We start from the raw sequence: 19851 nt of genomic DNA, 5'->3' as shown, positions 1-19851 counted from the left end.
TGTTTTTGATTCTCGTTCTATACATTTTATAATAATTATTACAAATTTAAGATTTATAAAAGATTTTAAAAAAAACAAAACAACAAAGACTCATCACGTACAAGAATGATACATAAAATATGATTATTAATTATAATGTAATGTTGACTTTTTGTATCGATAGATGCGCAATATTTCTTTTAATCTATTAGAAATTTAATATTATGAATATGTAAATTTAGTTTCAAATATCCAGAGAAAAAAATATTCTACAAAAAAGTTTTGCATCATTTAGAATTTAACAAAAATGTCTCATCAACTTTAGTCCACATGGATTTTTTTTTATCTTATAAATGTAAATACATGTATTGCATTTTGATAAACTACGTTTAAAGTATATTTAAATCAAAATTTACAACAAAAATTAGCCACAAACAATCGTATAACTTGTTACGATGTAATTTTTCATATGGGGAATCCCAAATTCTAGAGGAATTCGATGAAGTGGGTCATTAGCATGCAGCGAAATAGGTACATGTGCCCCGCTGTTATTCACCTTTTTCAACAGTGATAGCACCAAACAGATTTGTAAGATCGGAACGATATTTTTACGTTTTCAATAGATTTTATTTAATGAATTACAAAAAAGAGGAGTGAAAATAATTTCGCTTTTGTGATAATGTATGGTGAAGTGCAAAAATACCTTCGCGTTTGTAAAAATTTACGGTGAAATTTGGAGCTCAATAGGGACTATTGCACCTCAGACGACTTTGTGTTAACTTCAAATTTATTTAATTGCATGTTTCAATTCAAGCAGAACGCTTCCTTTTGTTGTCATTTAGTGTATACTGTTCTGTTCTCTCCCTTGCCTGCGATCGACGTTCAATATACATATATGTAGGTCACGATCTCTGCTGTAGCCAGTTGTTTACATTTTACCCTAGCTGAAATAGTTCAGAGCGTAGGGATACTTTATATCTTATTACCACTCAGGAACTTGTATTTAGTATTTGTAAATCCATACAAACGCTACTTATTGCTTGGAAATTAAACTGAATACATTGTAGATCTTGTTTTGTGACTGAAATTCTGATTTCAATACATGCATAATCAGAGGAATTAACCTTTTAATATTTCCAATCATTCTTGCAAGTGATATTGTTTACATGTTAGCAACATATCTCTGATTTGATCCTTGCCTTCGAAGGTTTCATATTTTAACAACAAGATTACCGAATTGTCCCAAAGAGCGAAGATCAAGAAGAAAATGCAAATGGTAGTGATCAGAGGTGTCCGCTATGCGACACCGCCATTAAGCTATATAGAACAGCTATCGAGGCCGACTTACGTCACCTCGAAAAAACGATAAATCTACGAAACTGATTAAAACAATCTTTGAAAGCTTGATAAAGTATAGTTAAATCTTTGAGAATGTGATTTACAATAGCTATTGAAAAAACTTTGAAATTTTGTTTAAATATAAAAAGCAATTGAACATTTGATAAACTATAGTAAAAACTTCGGAACTTTGATTTACAAGGCTAACTATAGTAAACTATAGCTTACTATAATTATGGTTTATTATTGTATTTTTTGTTAGGGACTTAAGGATTTTACAAGTCCTTTAAAAAATCCTGCTAAAAATAACTAATAATATTTAATTAAGAAAAGGAAAACAAAACTAGTTCCTATGACAAATGTGGGGTATCTGTATTTTTACTTCTCTTTCTCATGCTTTGCATCCATAATTTCAGACTCACTACTATCAATACTATCGCGGTCATCATCTTGTATGACAACATCCTCATTATCCGCTGGATCTTCACTATCCGCTGAATCTCCATTGACGACCGTTTTTGGTATCTCTATAGTTCCTGAAATAGAATGTTTTTATCCATTTTATCTCGAAAGAACTTCATTTTTTAAATTACATTTTAGATAAATGTGAAGTACTTTACTTAAGCCATATAATGATTTAATAACAAGAACATACTTTTGTATTTTATTTACAAGTTTTCCTACACAAATATACTCAGTAGTAAAAAAAATATTAGACTCAACGCTTCAATTTTGAAGTTGTACAAAAAGAGGAAAATTTTAAATAAATATGAAATTGTTTAGGTGAATAACTTCGTCTGTTGCCAGCAGTGAACGTTCACTTTCAGGAACACCAAAATTACCATTTACATCATCTTCAGCAGTGCCCTCAATGTCTCCAGGCTTTTGTGTATCATTAACTCTCGATCCTAGTTAAAAAGTGGCATGTTATTTAGTGGAAAGTTAGTAAAACATTTTTTCCTTAAGATGGTTTATTTGGCTTTATATGGTTTATTTCAGGGCCCATCGGTCAGCGGTTTTTGGGTGTACATAGTCTGAAAATTTATTAATGCCTTGAAATCTGCTCTTTGGTATTAATCAATCATTAATTATCTAATTATGATATAAAATTTATAAATTTTCCTAAAGAATGAGTGCACTTAAGGTAAGATTCTTCTCTGGTTTCTGACTAGATGAAACATTAAAAGTATATTTGCTTACATGGCTTATATATTGAGGTGAAAGGAATTTGAAAGACCATATTTTTCTTTCCTCATCACAGTTGTACAACTTTAGATAGAAATGGTCAACTGCGTTTGAAAACTAGCAGGGACAATATTTTTGGCGGAATGGTGGCGTATAAAAATATCTTCTTTTCTGCCCCTCAAAATTATAATAGAACAATGAATTTAGTTATAATTTTTACACAATCGAAGACTTGGAGAAATTTTGAAATGTAAGTTAGATTAATAATGAGGGACTAAACTTTCAAAATATATCAAATAAATATGATTTTTCAAACAAACTAGAACTTTATTAGCTTTTAAACACTTGCTATCAAAGTGCAGATTTGAGCCAAAAATCCATAAAAAGTATTTTTTCTCTCTCAATAAACGATCAAAATTTTTGTTTTTGTATCATTTTGTACATTTATAAGACTACTTTATCATATGTGAAAATAAGAAAAAGTTAAATATAGGAAACACATGAAAATAACTAATATATCCTTAAGAATTAAGAAAAACAGAGAAAATTCGGATTATCCAATATCCAGTTAAGTTAAATTATTTATGTAAATTTGGTAATATGATGCTATAGACCCGATATAGTAATATGTTTTTATGCAAAAAGAACAAACATTTAACTTTTGAAATAGAAGTAGGTATCACGTGATTGGCAACAATTATTTTTTATTCTTAATGTCAAGGAAAAAGATAATACCTTGACCTGACCTTGCCTCTAATATAATACGGTCAAATCTAATTTCACTGATACTATCACTTAGTGATATTGTCTTCTTGATTCTGTGAAAATTTCATTGATTTTTAAATATTAGAAATATGAGAAGAATCCTACCTTAAGTAGGTCATTTGAAACCTTTTCGGCTACCCATTTTAAGCTTAACATTACAATATATCGCTAAATTAATCTATGATTAATGTGCAAGCATATGCTTTTGATATTTATTTCTAGAATTTTTTGTCAAACATATTTCTATAATTACAGATAATGTAATTTAAAAGAACATGTAAAAGCCTAAATTCCGGAAATTTGAACGGGACCACTTTCGAATCTAAGGTATCTGCAAATAGGCGGAGACATTTAAACCGCATGGTTGTGGAATGTAAACATAAGCACATATGATTTTTTCGCATTGCGAATTGAATTGGAGAAGAGAGAGAGATCGTGTTGATTTCATGGTGCACAATTATTAAATGATTCTAATGTTAAGGCATGGGGTAAATGTCTCGATGTGCAGACCATAATACAGAGGCGACATAAGCCTATACATGTACTTACTAATGACACGGTCAATACCAGAATTCTTTCAAAATCCCCCTAATGAAAAGCATAAAGATAAATAAGAGACATATTATCTTCAAACCCTATTAAAATTTGCGCAAAAATATCCCATAGTTTGAAGTTGGGAGTACGATAGATAATGTCACAACAGAGACTTAAACACAATGAACTTTTCAATGAAAGCGTTGGCGTATCGAACATCAGAATGTTACGTGAGTAAAGTGATTATAATATCAATCGATGACACTCAGGGACCTGTTGATTTAGTGGCAAACTTGACGGTAGTTTGGGGACTTTTTCAAAAAATTAGATATGGGCCGCAACTTGGCCAACATTGTCCTTTGGATATGTATAAGTTTAAGTTAAAATACATATTCTGTGCAAATAAGAAAAATGGCCAAGTTGCGGCTCGATGTAAACAAAGTCGTTGAAAACTGGTATGCATATGAATAACAATAGAAATGAGACAAAACTGTTAGACCCCCGTCTCAAAAGCTAGTGTCGTTCGGCATTATTTAATACTTTCATGTAATATAATATACCAAAACCTGCTCTTAAGACATTGTTTAATACCTATAAAACATAAATTTAATGAATTTTGGAATTTTATTTAGCGCAAAACATCGGGATCCAACTCTCATAGCTTAAGTGCACTCATTCTTTTCAAATATGTTGTTACTGTTGGGTGATGTGCACAATTGGTATATAGTGGAAATGCATTTTCTCTTTGTTATTCTGATCTATTCTGATCTATTAAAAGTAAACAAGTAAGTATGCTAAGAGTATAGTTATGTTAAGTAATGGCGCTTCTTTTAAAATTGTGAATTTAATGGTCTCTGGTTAAAAAAAACAAACCAAATTCAATACTTGGAAACTTGTTACATGATACTCAGGTGGCCTTTAAGGCCCGTCGGCCACTTGTTTTTATACTGGGGAGAAAACAAGCTTTTTAAAGAATGAATGCAAATCATTCCACCTTTAATATTAAAAATTTTAGAATTTACCCGAGAACTATTATAATTGACATGGGAGGCCTCTTGTAATTACAATATATGACTTTTTTATGTTTATAATTTTATGTCACAATGTAATGTTAATAAAAGGAATCACGTTTGAATTTGTTGGGTATGCCAGGGACAAAGATGGCAGTTGCGTGGGCGACAGTTGGAAACGAGGGAAAATTTATGTATAATGGACTTCATCTGTTATGCACATTATCCCATGTTTCGAACTATCGTTGATGCTCTAGCATACTCAACAGATTAAAATGCAATTCCATAACATGCATATGAATCGAAGCTCTAAATATACTGCACACTAAAGAGCTCTATTGATGGGTAAGAATGATCTACCTATGCTGATCTTGTCAGCAAATAATCAAAATTATCTCTGAGTCAAATGCTGAGTGACGTTTTTCTTAATAATTTGTTAGTCCATTATATATACACTAAATTGACTATGGATTTTTTCTGTTATTTCCCTGATATTGACCAGTAGCACACGGTGGATGTGACCGGTTGGAAGGGGCTGTTCACTCCTCAATGTCACCTGATCCCACCTCTGATGTTTCAGAGGTCAGTGTTTGATCTGCTCCTATTTTGTATTGTTTTATAGGCTTTGATATTGAATACTATTCGTTATCTCCATAATATCCTTCACACTTACAAGTTAAAGGGGCGACTGGGGTTTTATTGTGTAAAAACTAAAATGGAGAAACTCGATCTTTAATTTTATATAATATATAACTAACATTGACTTCAGTGTACATGACAAGTTTAAGGAAAAGTTATCGCCCATGTATTTAAAGGGACCATCTCAATATACAGGTACATTTAATATTTGAATTATATGGAAAAGTGCAAATTTTATGCACTTTATAAATACTACAAGACTTTTGGCTTAAACTATAATATATAATGAGCAATACAATACTGCACATTATATATAAGAACCACAAACTTCTACCACCTTGTTTACAGAGGGGACATCAATGTACCTATTTGTAACAAACTAAATTATTCCCGTAGGATACCCCTATTGCGTGAATGTAACTATTGTTATTTATCCTGTGGGGAGCCCCTCGATTTGTAATTTTATCTACCTGTGAGCTCGTGTTCGGGTAGTACCCGGGAAGTCACAGCCGAGATAAGACCTGTTTGGCTTGTTGTTATGATGAAGTAGCCGGGGCGGGTACTCAAACTGCATCAGGTATTTGAAAATACAATTTGTAAATATGTTTCCTTGTTTGAATCTACACGTTTAGTATGATTGTTTTATTATATTTTTCCCCAGGGTCCTATTTCCTCGGGCTTTTGTCCCGTTTCGTAATTATCGGGTCTTGGGCGGGGTACTACAGCTAATTACATTGACAATAGCCAGTCGGCAGTCCAGGGTGACAGGGAGAGGCTTGCAATGTGTAATAGTTTTGCAGTAACAGTGGCAAATGTGTGAGAGGGTACGAGAGAGTGCGGCAGCCCTGACGGACACCTCGGGACCAGCAATTTAAAGTTTTGTGTTTATCTTGAATAACGAAATCACCTGTTTGAAATAATATATATCAATTCAAACCAAAGTTAATCCAGACGGCATTGTGAAAGTTTATAATGTGTTATATGTGTTCATGGTGAAATTATATTCGATTTGATTTGTGAGAGAAAGAAATACATTTACCAGAAGAAATTAAAAACCGGGACTCGAAATCATGAATAATTTACTACAGTAACTTTTTAAAGGACATTCTCCAGGACGTGCTGCTGATAGACATTTCATTTCAATTTTTTTTTATTTTTGTTTTTGTTGTAAAAATTTACTTTAATTTGTTTTGTTTATTAAATTTTGATAAAATTTTATTTTGCTTCGTTTCCTTCATTTATTCAAGTTCTTAAAGTGTACAACCCACATCTCAACACTATTAATTATAAAAATTGTTATAAAAATCATTTATTTAAAAAATTATTATAAAATTTTTCAACCGTAAAATCTTGAGTTTGTTTAGTTTGTTTTGTTTTATTAAGTACAATGTAAGTGAAGAAAAAATTTGCTTTAAAACAGTAAATACGCTACCTTGTTCAATGATGTGCGAAATATTACGCAATTGAAACCCCAGTCAAGCCTCTTAATTAGATAAATAAAATAACCCTGTTGATTACAGTTAATTCAGCAATTTATTAATAATTAAATTAAAATATTCTTAGCATTATGTTAGACCAAGAAAAGGTAAATGAATTCATTTTTCTATTCATTATACGCCCTGATCGATACAGTGTGATCCTGGGCGTATATAGTTTTTGCCCTGTCTGTTTTTTCTGCTGTCAACTTTAACCTTCATCAGACCTTTTAATTTGAAACATAGGAGATAAAGAATTCATATTTGGTATGCATACCCCACTGAGTAAGCTATTTCAAATGACACCTGGGATAAATACTCATTACTTTGACTGTGACCTATATGCCTAAAATATATTTCTTTCAACTTTCGCCATAACTTTTGAACCATAGAAGAAAGATCTCATATTTGGTAAGCAGATTCCACTAATTAATAATTTTGGTCGATGACTTTGTGAGCTTGACTGTGTTTTATATGCTAAAAACATCTTTTTCGAACTTTGTTGCCACCGGGCGCAAAGTTTCACAAACACGTCTTGATTTCATTGTCACAGTGATTTCTAATTATGACGAAAGAAAAAGTGAGCAAGCTCAGATACCCCACGTTCCCCCAAAACTCAGCTAGAGTGCTGAAAATCCCGGGAAAAATGAAAGAATCAGAATTTCACAGTAAAATGCACATTTACAAACTGTGTCCAAAATATCTGCAAAGTTTGATGAAATTCTGTGCAGTGGTTTATGAGGATTTGCGCTGACAAACTGTTCATCATTATATTCAAGATATCCCCAAAAATCCAAGTTGTAAAGTGCCGATATTCCCAGTATAATGAAGGATTCGGAATTTCCTGGTAAAATGCACATCTATACATTGTGTTCTAAATATCTGCAAAGTCTGACGAAATTCTGTGAAGCGGTTTATGGGGGGTCGCGCTGACAAAAAATGTTCATCTCTATATCCAAGGTATGGCCAAAAATCTATGTTGAAAAGTGTGGAAATTCTAAGAAAAAAGAAGGAATCTATCGGAATTTCCTGGTAATATGCACATCTACACATTGTGTCCTAAATATCTGTTAAGTTTGACGAAATTCTGTGCAGCGGTTTATGAGGAGTTGCGATGACAAACTGTTCATCTCTATATAAAAGGTATGGCCAAAGTTTTTAGTGCGGAAATTCCTGGAAAAAGGAAGGAATCGGAATTTCTTGGTAACATGGACATCTGAATATTGTGTCCTACATATCTTCAAAGTTTGACGAAATTCTGTGCTGCGGTTTATGAGGAGTTGCGCTGACAAAATGTATAAAAGGTATGACCAAAAATCTTCGTCTTTTGTGCGGAAATTCCCCGGAAAAATAGAGGAATCGGAATTTCCTGGTAATATGCACATCTGCATATTGTGTCCTAAATACCTGCAAAATTTGACGGAATTCTGTGCAGCAGTTTATGAGGAGTTGCTCTGACAAAAATAAACCATTTATTTGAAGTGTGTGTGTGTGCCGGGAGGGGGGGGGGTCTTGAATAATAGGGAAAAACTCTTATGGAAAAAAATTATGGAACCAGAATTTTTATGCAATATGCACAACTACATACTATGTTCTAATGAAATTATTTATTCAAGACAAAGCATTAATTTGAAGTGGGGGGGGGGGATTTTCTTGAATAGGCAAAACTCTTTGGGATAAAATAATGGAATATGTCCTAAATATCTGCACAGGTTGACGAAACTTTGTACAAAAGTTTAAGAGGAGTGGTTCCGACAAACTGTTCATCTCTATATTCAAGGTATGGCCAAAAAGTCTAATTTGGAAAGTGTGGAAATTCCCGGAAAAAAGGAATCGGAATTTCCTGGTAATATGCACATCTACACATTGTGTTCTAAATATCTGCAAAGTTTAACGAAATTATGTGCAGCGGTTTGCGAGGAGTACTAGTTAAGTTGACAAACTGGTCATTTCTATATATAAGGTATGGCCAAAAACCTAAGTTTTTAGTGTGGAAAATCCCGAAAAAAGTAAAAAGAAATCGGAATTTCCCGACCACATGCACATCTTCATATTGTGTCCTAAATATCTGCAAAGTTTGACGAAATTCTGTGCAGCAGTTTCTGAGGAGTTGCGCTGACAAACTGTTTATCTCTATATTCAAGGTATGGCCAAATGCCTAAGTAAAAAGTGCGGAAATCCCCGGAAAAAATAATGGAATCGGAATTTCCTGGTAATATGCACATCTACACATTGTGTCTAAAATACCTGCAAAGTTTGACGAAATTCTGTGCAGCGGTTTATGAGGAGTTGCACTGACAAAAAAAGAGGACTGACTGACTGACGGACAGGTCAAAAACATTATACTTCCCGCAACTAGTTGCGTTGGGTAGTTGGGTATAAAACTATTGTTTTTGAACAAGTTTTCCTGCGCAGGTAAGAGAGATACCCTATGTTAATTAACAAAAAACTAGGTAGTTTTAGGTTTTAGGGCTTCCTTAAATAATTTTTGAAATATAAAACATTATTTTCTTGAATCTATTAAGTACCTTGTCTGATGTCCATTGTTGGTAACAGTTTCAATAAGACTTCCTTTTCGTCTTCTGAAAAAGGAGTTCCAATACAATGTTTTATATTTATCCACATTCCAAATATTCAAAATTTTCTTAAATCAAATTTTCTAATCTTTCTCCCTCGTTTGGTTTTAACAAGATTTCACAATCCCCTTCCAAAAAAAAAGTTTCTTGTTTTATGAAAGTTATAAAATTAAATATTCTTTGAAAGTAAAATGAATTATGTAAGAAAGAAAAAAAAATCTTTATTCATGAGTGAAAAAATGTATTCAATTATCTTTTTTATAAATGCTATTATTTTCTTTTTATCTTTAATTAAAAAAATTTAAGAATCTTACATTCACACAGAAAATATCAAAAAAGATAGTATGCACTGTGGCAACGCACTTTGAAAAAATTACGCACTTTGAAAATTTTTTTCAAAGTGCGTAATTTTTGGGACAAAATCAACGCACTTTGAAAAAATTTTTCAAAGTGCGTTAAATTTGGGACCAACTCAACGCACTTTGAAAAATTTTTTCAAAGTGCGTTAAGAGTCTACATCAATATATTTTACCATGGAGACACTTAACGCACTTTGAAAAAAAAATCATATTTTTTGGAAAGATTTTATTTATTTATCTTTCAAAAAACTAAACCTAACCCTAACCTCAAAAGGGAATTGATTTACTCCCGTCGAAAAGAGGAGAAGAAGGGTATAAGATCCCTCAGACCAAATCTTTTTCTTTCCAATACATAGGTGTCGGTAACAAAACGGGGGAGGGGAGCAATAAACCTAGAAAGAGTACGCTGCATTTTCAATGTTTGTACGATGTATATATCTTTCCAAAATAAGTGGGGGGGGGGCTTAGCCCCCCTTCCCCTCCCCTGGCCCTTCGCCCAGTCTCGATGTCTATGCTATTCTCAAAGCATTCATATAATTATGTATTTACCTAACTGGTATAACGTTGAAAACTTTCAATAATTAATGAGTAAATTAAAACAGATGAAAACTATTATTTTTTAAGTACAGTAAAACGTATGAGAGAGAAAGAATTGTCATAGTTTTGAACAATCAAATTGGCCCCTTTTTATTATGATAAATGCTAAGTTGCTTGAAGCTGTCCTCTGTAAGTGCCCCCTACACACCTTTAACATCTACTTATCAAAGACTAGAATTAAAAAAAAAGAAGAAGAAACGAATTATTGAGCTTAAACAATCGTCACTCTTTTTTCAAGCCCGTTTAGTTTTCCCTTTTATTTTATCAAAACCTTAAATATTTAAAACGTCAATATCTCAGGTCCTACAGTGACTTTATCATAAAAAAGTTATTAAACCAGGATCTGTTATTTATCATACCAATTATTTGAAGGAATATTGATCAATCTTTACATTTTTTGAAAGTGCGTTAATATGCATGGTCCATATTAACGCACTTTGAAAAAAAAATATTTTTTTCAAAGTGCGTAAGCTTGGTCCCAAATTTTAACGCACTTTGAAAATTTTTTTCAAAGTGCGTAATTTTTCAAAGTGCGTTGTAACAATGCACAAACTGCAGTACCTATAACTTCAGCTTTTCCTTTTTCTTGTCTCAGTTTTCTTCTTCGTAAAACTATAAATACAGTCAAAAGTAGAAGAATAGCGACTAACACAACTGCCAGACTTCCCACGATTGCCCCAATTAATGCTGAGTTATTATCTGCCAATGTGGTTGTTTGAATAATCGTTTCTGTTATATTATACACGCCATTGTCTGTGGAGAATCCTTGGGTAACCAGTGTCTCTGCTGTGTCTTTGGTAATTGTATCCCATGTGCTAAACAAAAAATAAATATATACGTGTAAATATAGTTACAAGACAAGAACATTTTGCTGATTTGAATGATGAATATTAGTCACTTACGTATTTCCACAGGACGGATCAGCAAGATAACATTGATACTCTGTACTAATTCTTAAACAGGCGGGATCTAAATTAGAAGAATATTGAGTACATGTATTTAAATCTACATTAGTGTAAAATATGTGGAGTTTTTTAAGTTGAAGAATGCATATATGGGAATGAAAAATATTTATGAAGTTATATGCTTACATCTGTACATTTCGTTGATGTGGACTTCTGTATCTGGACAGCCCATTAGGAAATGTGAGCAGTTAGTTTCTGATAGTTTATCGCCAGTGGTCTCCAAACAATAACCTAAAACATACTTAGTGTCAATAACTTGACATATTGTGCATTTAATTGGTTGATGTGGTAGAATTTATATATCTCTTGTGTAATTGATTTAATTTATAGGCGAGAAAAAGGTTCCCTTAATCTATTATATTTAGTTTCGTCACTCTTTATAACTCATTCTAAACTCACACTCATGGCAGAGAACTTTTCGGCAATTCATTTCTATATATTTCATCAAATTCATTGTAATTAGTATTTTTTGATTTTTTTTTTTTTTTGACACTAATCTTAGAGTTCGACTCACTTTTGAAAACTTCAATTAACATTCACCATAACGTTTAAAAAATACATGTAAGCTCATGTATTATGCTAATGGTTGTTATTTTACTTGTGCATTCCTTCTCATATGATCTTCCTTTGGATACCAACGATTTTGACCTTTTGATTTTGAAGTTTGACATGCATGTGAGAAAGTTCAGTCCTTGAATAAGCTGTCATATTGGGAATCAGTTTCAAAAACGCAATTTATTAAATAACAACAAGAGGTCCATGGGCCACATCGCTCATCTGAGAAGCTTTGACCATTCTGTTCTTTTACCAGATTTCCCCCTTGTTATACATAATGCATCCCAACCCTACCCCACTGATCATAATTTAGACATTTTGAAATCTACATTACCCCATGATCCTTCCATGGGCACATATGTTTCAGCTTTTTTGGCCCAGTGGTTCTTGAGAAGATTTTCAAAGATTTTTCCTATATATTTCTATGTTAAACTTTGATTCCCTATAATGGCCCCGCCCTTTCCCCCGGGGTCATGATTCCTACAATTTAGAATTTACACTACCCCAGAGTGCTTCCACATAAGCTTCAATTTTTCTGGCCCAGTGGTTCTTGAGAAGAAGTTTTTCAAAAGATTTTTCCTATATATTTCTATATAAAACTTCGATTCCCCATTGTGACCCCGCTTTCCCCTGGAGGTCATTATTTGAACAATTTAGAATCTACATTATACCAGGATGCTTCCACATAAGTTTCAGCTTTTCTGGCCCAGTGGTTCTTGAGAAGATTTTTTAATGACCCAACCCTATTTTTGTCTTTTCTTGATTATCTCCCCTTGCGAGGGGATATGTCCCTTCATTTATACAATTTCAATTCCCCTTTAGCCAAGGATGCTTTTTACCAAGTTTGGCCCAGTGGTTCTTGAGAATAAGTCGAAAATTTGAAAAGTTGACAGACGGACAGACAGACGTACGGACGGACAACGGACAAACTGTGATCAGAAAAGCCCACTTGAGCCTTCGTCTCAGGTGAGCTAAAAATTAAATTTGATCACTCACCTCTCTCCAATATCCCCATGACTCCATCGTGACAGAATTCTACCAGACCCGTCTTTTTTGAGTTTGGGAGACATAAGTACTGATTGTTACCATACTTGTCTTTACCACAGCCCAGTCCAGCTGATGCTATCAATGTTTCTGTCAGGTTCTTTGGACAGGAGTCCACTATTCCAGTCATTGCTGTACTGAATTTAGTCACGAGCGAAACATTAAAAAAAGGTCCATCTTTAAGAGAAAGATTTACTTTTAAAGTTATTTTAACTCAAAATAAAATTGTGATGCGTAATTTGAGTGTAGGTTATATACTGTAAATCACTTTTTATTCGCGATTACTTCATTTTCGAGTATATAATTACGCGAGACAGTGTGCTCGCAAAAATAAGCAATAACCACAATTAGAGAAAATTTTGTCACGCTAATCAAGAGTCAATGGCTATCTCGCGAAAATAATATTTCGCGAACATTTAGTTATCTACACTACTAGTATGTTACAATAATATTTTTGAATGTTGTAGGCTATATATAAAAACTCTTTGAAAGTTATTGAAGAATACAGTATCTTTATAAGTGCTGGTATCAATTATAATAAATTTTGTCGTTTTTATTTAAGGACATTCACGTCAAGCTAATTTATTTTTCTTTGACATTATTTTTTTTTTAAAAATACTGTTGACAGTCAAGCGATGCTTCCTTTTACAAAATGTATAATATATATTATTTAGGAGGTCTGACAGGTGATACACTAAGATTATTTAAAAGTTGTATTTTGTACAAGGCCCCTTCCAAAGTTCACGTCAATGGGGCACCTGTAAGGGCATTAATCTCTATAATTAGACCCCAAATGAAGCATTAGGCTCAATAGTAAGGACACGTGCTAAGGCTTAGCCGCTATGGTTAGGGCACCTGTTCAGGCATAAGGCTCCATAGTGAGGGCATCTGCTAGAGCATATATTAGCCGCCATGATTAGGGCATCTGTTAGGGGATAAGGCTCCATAGTGAGGGCATCTGCTAGAGCATATATTAGCCGCCATGATTAGGGCATCTGTTAGGGGATAAGGCTCCATAGTGAGGGCATCTGCTAGAGCATATATTAGCCGCCATGATTAGGGCATCTGTTAGGGGATATGGATCCATAGTTAGGGCACCTGTTAATGCATTAGTTTCCATAGCTAGGGCACCAGTTAGGGAAATAAACTCCGAGTTTTATGGCCGCTGCCGTACCTCCGTTAGGTGTTTCTATAATTATTTTAAACCCTTTGGTAACTGTTAAACGCCATAATTGGGGTACTAATGATTTTCCAAGATTAGGGCTTTTCAAAAGAAAAACAATCTTTAATGTGACTTTTTCTCTGCAACAAAATATTTTAAGTTTTGTTTTAGACAACTTAGGTGTACTTCGAATGCATCTTCGCTAGCCAAGGGTTTTCGGTACGCCACTCTCCGGAGTACGCATATCAGGAACCCTTGGCTTAGCGAAGATGCATCAAATGCAAAGGATAAAAAGAATTTCAGTTTTGTGGGATCGGACATATGGTTAAAAAATTCTTTTTATTACATACCAAAGAAATTCAAATCTACATGCCATTAGGAAAAGAAAATCCATTACAGAGTATATATATAATTATGAATTTATATCCGCATTTTCTCATCATTTCGATCTTATGAGGGGAATGATTTTAAAAATATTTCAGCCACAGGCACTTGTTTCGTAAACAAGTTGGGGATACCCTGTATACGAAACAAGTGCAAATTCAAAGTACAGTGTACAAATATTTAATTTTTTCGCCATTTATCTATACGTTCTATGGAAAATCACTCATTTAAGGTTAAAACGAAAGTAGTTTTTTTTTAATATTATTTTAAAAAAATATTTTTCTTCAAATAAAAATTCAAATCTATGTTAGTAGTAACTGTATGTTTTACCTCGCGTTATTAACTCTCTACGAGTCTGAAATCAGGATCTTTGTTATCCATCATCTGACAGACATTCCTTTTTAAGGCGTCCCTTGGTGACCTTCACCTAGTGATTTAAATACCTTTTTTACCTAAAATAAGTTCAACGTACCCCATTTACGATATTTCCCGAATTGCTTTTTTTGGAAGGGGGGGGGGGGTAATATTCTTTACTATTATTTGACTCTATCTTATTAATCTTTATAAGCAAACATGAGATTTACATAGCGATACGAGGGCTGTTCAATAAATAATGTCCTGAACTATATGACATACATTACAGATATCGTATGACATTAAACTTGACTTTCTCTAATTATTGAATCTTTCGTAAATTTATAGCAGTTTATGTGACCACTTTTAATCACATAGTTTCATCATGAGAAGCTGGGAAACAAGGGCTTTTCGAGACACTGCATTATAAATAAATGGTAAAGAATCAGTAAACAAGAGTGAAAATAAAAGCTTCATTAAAGCTGCCGTAAAACTTGTTAAAAATTCCAAAGAAATATTAACTGAAATATGTGACATTTAGAGCAATCAATGCCTGTTTTATAGACAAAAGAGCAGGTGGATTTCAATGATTAAACATTTTATAATGGGCATCAAAATTGGGTACCCTCCTTGCCAACAAAAATTATAACAACTCATGTACTGTTCGCCAAATTTCAACAAATAATATTTGATGTTGTATGATTGACTTCAAGACACATTTATATAGCAAATTTGATAGACATCACATCGGGGGTTATTTACACTGTGGGCCAGTTTCATTTGTCACTGATCGGCGTACGCCGAATTGCGCCGGTCATATGACCGGCGTAAAACGGCTAAGAGGCAAATGAAGTAAACCGGCGAAAACATTTTTAAAAAATGAATAATTACGCTAAATGATCATCAATTAATTAAGTTTTATCATTTTTAACATTATGTCTTAGTTAGAATAATTCGATATTCAATTTAAATTAAAAACATGAACCTCATGAAAAATTTTATTTTTCAGAAAATAAAAACATATTTGAATTATATGAATACAGGTTTGCTCAAAATATGCAAACAAATAAAAAACATGTCGATCTGGTAAAAAGTATCTACATTTTCACAGTTGTTTTCTCTTCCCGCCATATTTCTAAGACCGGCGATATCCTCGCCGGTCATTTCAGAGGTAGGATTTCATTTGTAATACCGGCGTACGCCGAATGCGCCGCTTGACCTTTCGTAACCCGGTTTGTTACTTCATTTGACCGGGGAAGGTTCGCCGGCGTACGCCGAATGCGCCGGTCTATAATGACCGGCGAGGAAATCGCCGGTCTTAGAAATATGGCGGGAAGAGAAAACAATTGTGAAAATGCAGATACTTTTACCAAATCGATATGTTCTTTATTTGTTTGCATATTTTGAGCAAATCTCTATTCATATATTTAAAATTTGTTTTTATTTTCTGAAAAATAAAATTTTTCATGAGGTCCATGTTTTTTTTTTAATTGAATTTCGAATTATTCTACGAAGACATAATGTAAAAAGTGATAAAACTTAATTAATTGATTATCATTTAGCGTAATTATTCATTTTTAAAAAATGTTTTCGCCGGTTTAATTCAATTGCCTCTTAGCCGGTTTACGCCGGTCATATGACCGGCGCAATTCGGCGTGCGCCGATCGGTGACAAATGAAACTGGCCCAGACCGGCGCATTCGGCGTACGCCGGCGAACCTTCCCCGGTCAAATGAAGTAACAAGCCGGGTTACGAAAGGTCAAGCGGCGCATTCGGCGTACGCCGGTATGACAAATGAAATCCTACCTGTATTTAAGAAACGTTTGGCGGTAAAAAAGCTTGATACTCAAAGGTCACCCTATATTTTGAAAAATGAGTGAAAATGACAGTGTGTACGAAATTCTTCACCATTATTTTAAAATATCAGTAATTGTAGTTATCCACGTTTGTTTTATTTTCAAACAGATATTGGAACATGAATCTATCGCTTAAAACCCTCAAAACAAAATTTACCATAAAGATGTACTTGATTAAAAGGGCGAATGTATGAAAAGTGCTCAGGTATGCAAGAGCACAATGTAATTTTCTTAAACATTAGTGGTTATGTTGTTCAAAATCGTATTTGGAGAGACAGTTAAATTTCTGGAGGAGTCTAGAAAGCACTTTTTTGGCCAAAAAATCAAAAGGTTTATTAGAGGAAGGACCCAGAATCAGGAATCCACTACACTGAATTTCTTCAAGACAGCGTCCAAACCCGCATGCCCTGAAGAGTAAAGGGGTTTTCGGGATAAACAGAAAGTTAATGTTTTTTCACATTAACAATATTTGCAAGATCTTTGACCTCTTGACTTGTTTCAATTTCCAAACTTGGAAAAAATACCTTTTAGAAGGAAGAAAAAAGTCCGGAAAATCATTGGATCTGCCATTTTCCAGTATACTGAGGGACATACCCAAATATGAGTTCTACAAACGATCAGAAATTGGATAAAAAATGTTACGGACATGTATTTTACTTAAGAGATTAATTAATAAAATCATGAAGAATAAATAATTGAAAAGCGTCTTTTACTTCTTTCTGAGCACCGAGGACATTATTTATTGAACAGCCCTCCTATTTAACTTATTTTTTGAATAATTGCGAAGAAAATCTTGCATGAGCAGTGTATAGGCTCGGAATGGTCTGTTAAATTGGTTCAAACAACATTGAATCCCCTTTCTCGATCCTTTGTGGTATTTTGATTGAAATAATTATGGAGAAAACTCAGAAAAAGTCAAGAATAGGAAAAGTTTTCAGATGGACAACTGAAAAATGTGATCAGAAAACCTCACTTGAGCTTTCATCTCATCTGAATTAAAAATGATTTTTTTTTAAATTGGATATCCCTTCTAGAAGAGTAAATATGTTGCATACATGTACAAATGTGTGGTACATGTACTTAATTGTGATATAAATAATATTATTAATTACATCAAAAAATAAACACAATTTGTCTACGGACACCCAATCAATATATATACACCCTTGCTTTTCAAATGGGTGTGTAACAATGTATTTTCATTATCTATGATCAATAGTGCCCGGATTTTAACTCCAGAATCCCTGACCTAAGGACCAATATACATGTATAAATAATAAATTTCATGAAAAAAAATTTTGGTAGAGAGAGCAGTGTTTGGTGCAATCATGTAAACATGTTTAACTGCTTGATATCAAGAAAGGGAAAAATGATTTCTGAAAAGATTTTAATTTTGATGGTTTTAGTCCATCAACTTATCTTCCTCCCATAAATGTCATTCACCAAATTTGGATTAAACTGGTTCAGCTTTACCAGAGAAAAGGCTAAAAATAAATAAAAAATGCTCAAACATGAAAACAAACTATGATGGACAAGTACAGGTAGCAATGTTACTTAGGTGACTACAGGTGACCTAAAAATAGAAGGTTGAGTTATCCCCCTTGTCTACAGACAAACAATTTGCAAATAACATTCATTTTTATTTTGTAATGTAAATTGAAATAAATATGAGACCCAGCTAAACAAAAATAATATAGATGCTGAAAGGACGGCAAATGATTTCAAGATCTACAATATACATTTTCTTCAAAAAGACAGACTGTACATAATAAATCTACAAACAAAAAAAAGACATAGCACATATAAAATTTCATATGTATAGTTCTTTATCACAGTCACAGCTACAATACTTTTTACAGTCAAATGAAGTTACAAAGAGAGATTACTTTATTAAAACTATTCCAGTGGGAATGCACTACTTATTCATGTACACATGGGACGGAAGATGAGTTTGAATGCCCTCCAACTGTTTTAGAGGTTTATGTATACAAATCATTCATTTTTACTAACTATACTACTATGCAGTTTCAATAGTAATACATGCAAATGTACTATCATATAACCTACTTTTAGCCATATTTGTCTCTGTCATCGCTTACAAATTTTTAAAATGATATTTTTACCAGAGGAAGGAAAATATAATATGGCAGTACATGTACTAGTACATTCTTTGTCGCAATAATTCCAATTCCATTCTTTTCAAAGACATTATCTCACACCCAGTTGTTGAAGTCGCTCCTCATATAAAATGTTCTTTTCAAGAGCCTGCTTGTAGTTGTATTTTAAATCTTCTATTTCCTCAAAGAAATCAGGACCAAAGTTGGATAACTCCTTCTTTAGCTGAAAAATAAATATAATCAAAATATACTACAGTGTATATGTATTTAAAATTCTGAATGGAAACCAAACCCTTAATATGAGGCAATATTCTACTTGATTTTTTTGACCTTCAAAAATGCATTTGGCCATAACTGACTTTTAGCATGATGTGCTGACTTCTGTCAGCATTTCCAAAAATATAGGAAAAACATTCTTTTGTAGCATATTTAAGTGTCAGCCATTATAAATCATATGCAACCATACAAACACACCTAATTGTACTATACAAATATTGACAAAGGTGTAAGGCAACAGTAGATATGTTAGAGATGAAATATTGCCCGGTTGAAGAGAACATAAATTTAATATTTCCAGTCTACATTTATCTTTCTCTATCAAATGCTACTCACTCTCTCCATTTCCAGTCTATAATTATCTTTCTCTATCAAACACTACTCACTCTCTCCATTTCCAATCTATAATTATCTTTCTCTATCAAACACTACTCACTCTCTCCATTTCCAGTCTATAATTATCTTTCTCTATCAAACACTACTCACTCTCTCCATTTCCAGTCTATAATTATCTTTCTCTATCAAACACTACTCACTCTCTCCATTTCCAGTCTATAATTATCTTTCTCTATCTAACACTACTCACCCTCTCCATTTCCAGTCTATGATTACCTTCCTATATCAAACACTACTCACTCTCTCCATTTCCAGACTATAATAATCTTTCTCTAACAAACACTA

At 33.2% G+C, this 19851-nt stretch overlaps 2 protein-coding genes across 3 annotated transcripts in view; both read right to left on the bottom strand.

Moving 5' to 3' along the window:
• Positions 1-14989, bottom strand: part of LOC134277118 (uncharacterized) — a 65132-nt gene extending 50143 nt beyond the window's left edge. Inside the window, exons 1-7 of one of the 2 annotated variants that reach the window (XM_062759404.1) lie at positions 14898-14989; positions 12974-13158; positions 11549-11653; positions 11360-11426; positions 11019-11272; positions 9454-9507; positions 1740-1853 (exon numbers count right to left, since the gene is read on the bottom strand). In XM_062759404.1, the coding sequence (XP_062615388.1) occupies positions 1740-1853; positions 9454-9507; positions 11019-11272; positions 11360-11426; positions 11549-11653; positions 12974-13151 (772 nt within the window). In that variant the 5' untranslated portion in view covers positions 13152-13158; positions 14898-14989. Of the gene's footprint in view, positions 1-1739; positions 1854-9453; positions 9508-11018; positions 11273-11359; positions 11427-11548; positions 11654-12973; positions 13199-14897 lie in introns of both variants that reach the window. The other variant, XM_062759403.1, reaches the window with a different exon arrangement.
• A 3376-nt stretch (positions 14990-18365) lies between these two features.
• The window catches only part of LOC134277117 (centrosomal protein of 290 kDa-like), a 36929-nt gene continuing 35443 nt past the window's right edge, over positions 18366-19851 (bottom strand). The window contains exon 55 of the mRNA XM_062759402.1: positions 18366-19117. Within this exon, the coding sequence (XP_062615386.1) occupies positions 18986-19117 (132 nt within the window). The 3' untranslated portion in view covers positions 18366-18985. The remainder of the gene's footprint in view (positions 19118-19851) is intronic.

This window comes from Saccostrea cucullata, unplaced genomic scaffold, assembly GCF_032062105.1.
Source record: "Saccostrea cucullata isolate Sc308-1 unplaced genomic scaffold, CSIRO_AGI_Scuc_v1 ctg2458, whole genome shotgun sequence".
Taxonomy (NCBI): Eukaryota; Metazoa; Mollusca; class Bivalvia; order Ostreida; family Ostreidae; genus Saccostrea; species Saccostrea cuccullata.
This window is presented reverse-complemented; position numbering and strand designations above follow the sequence as displayed.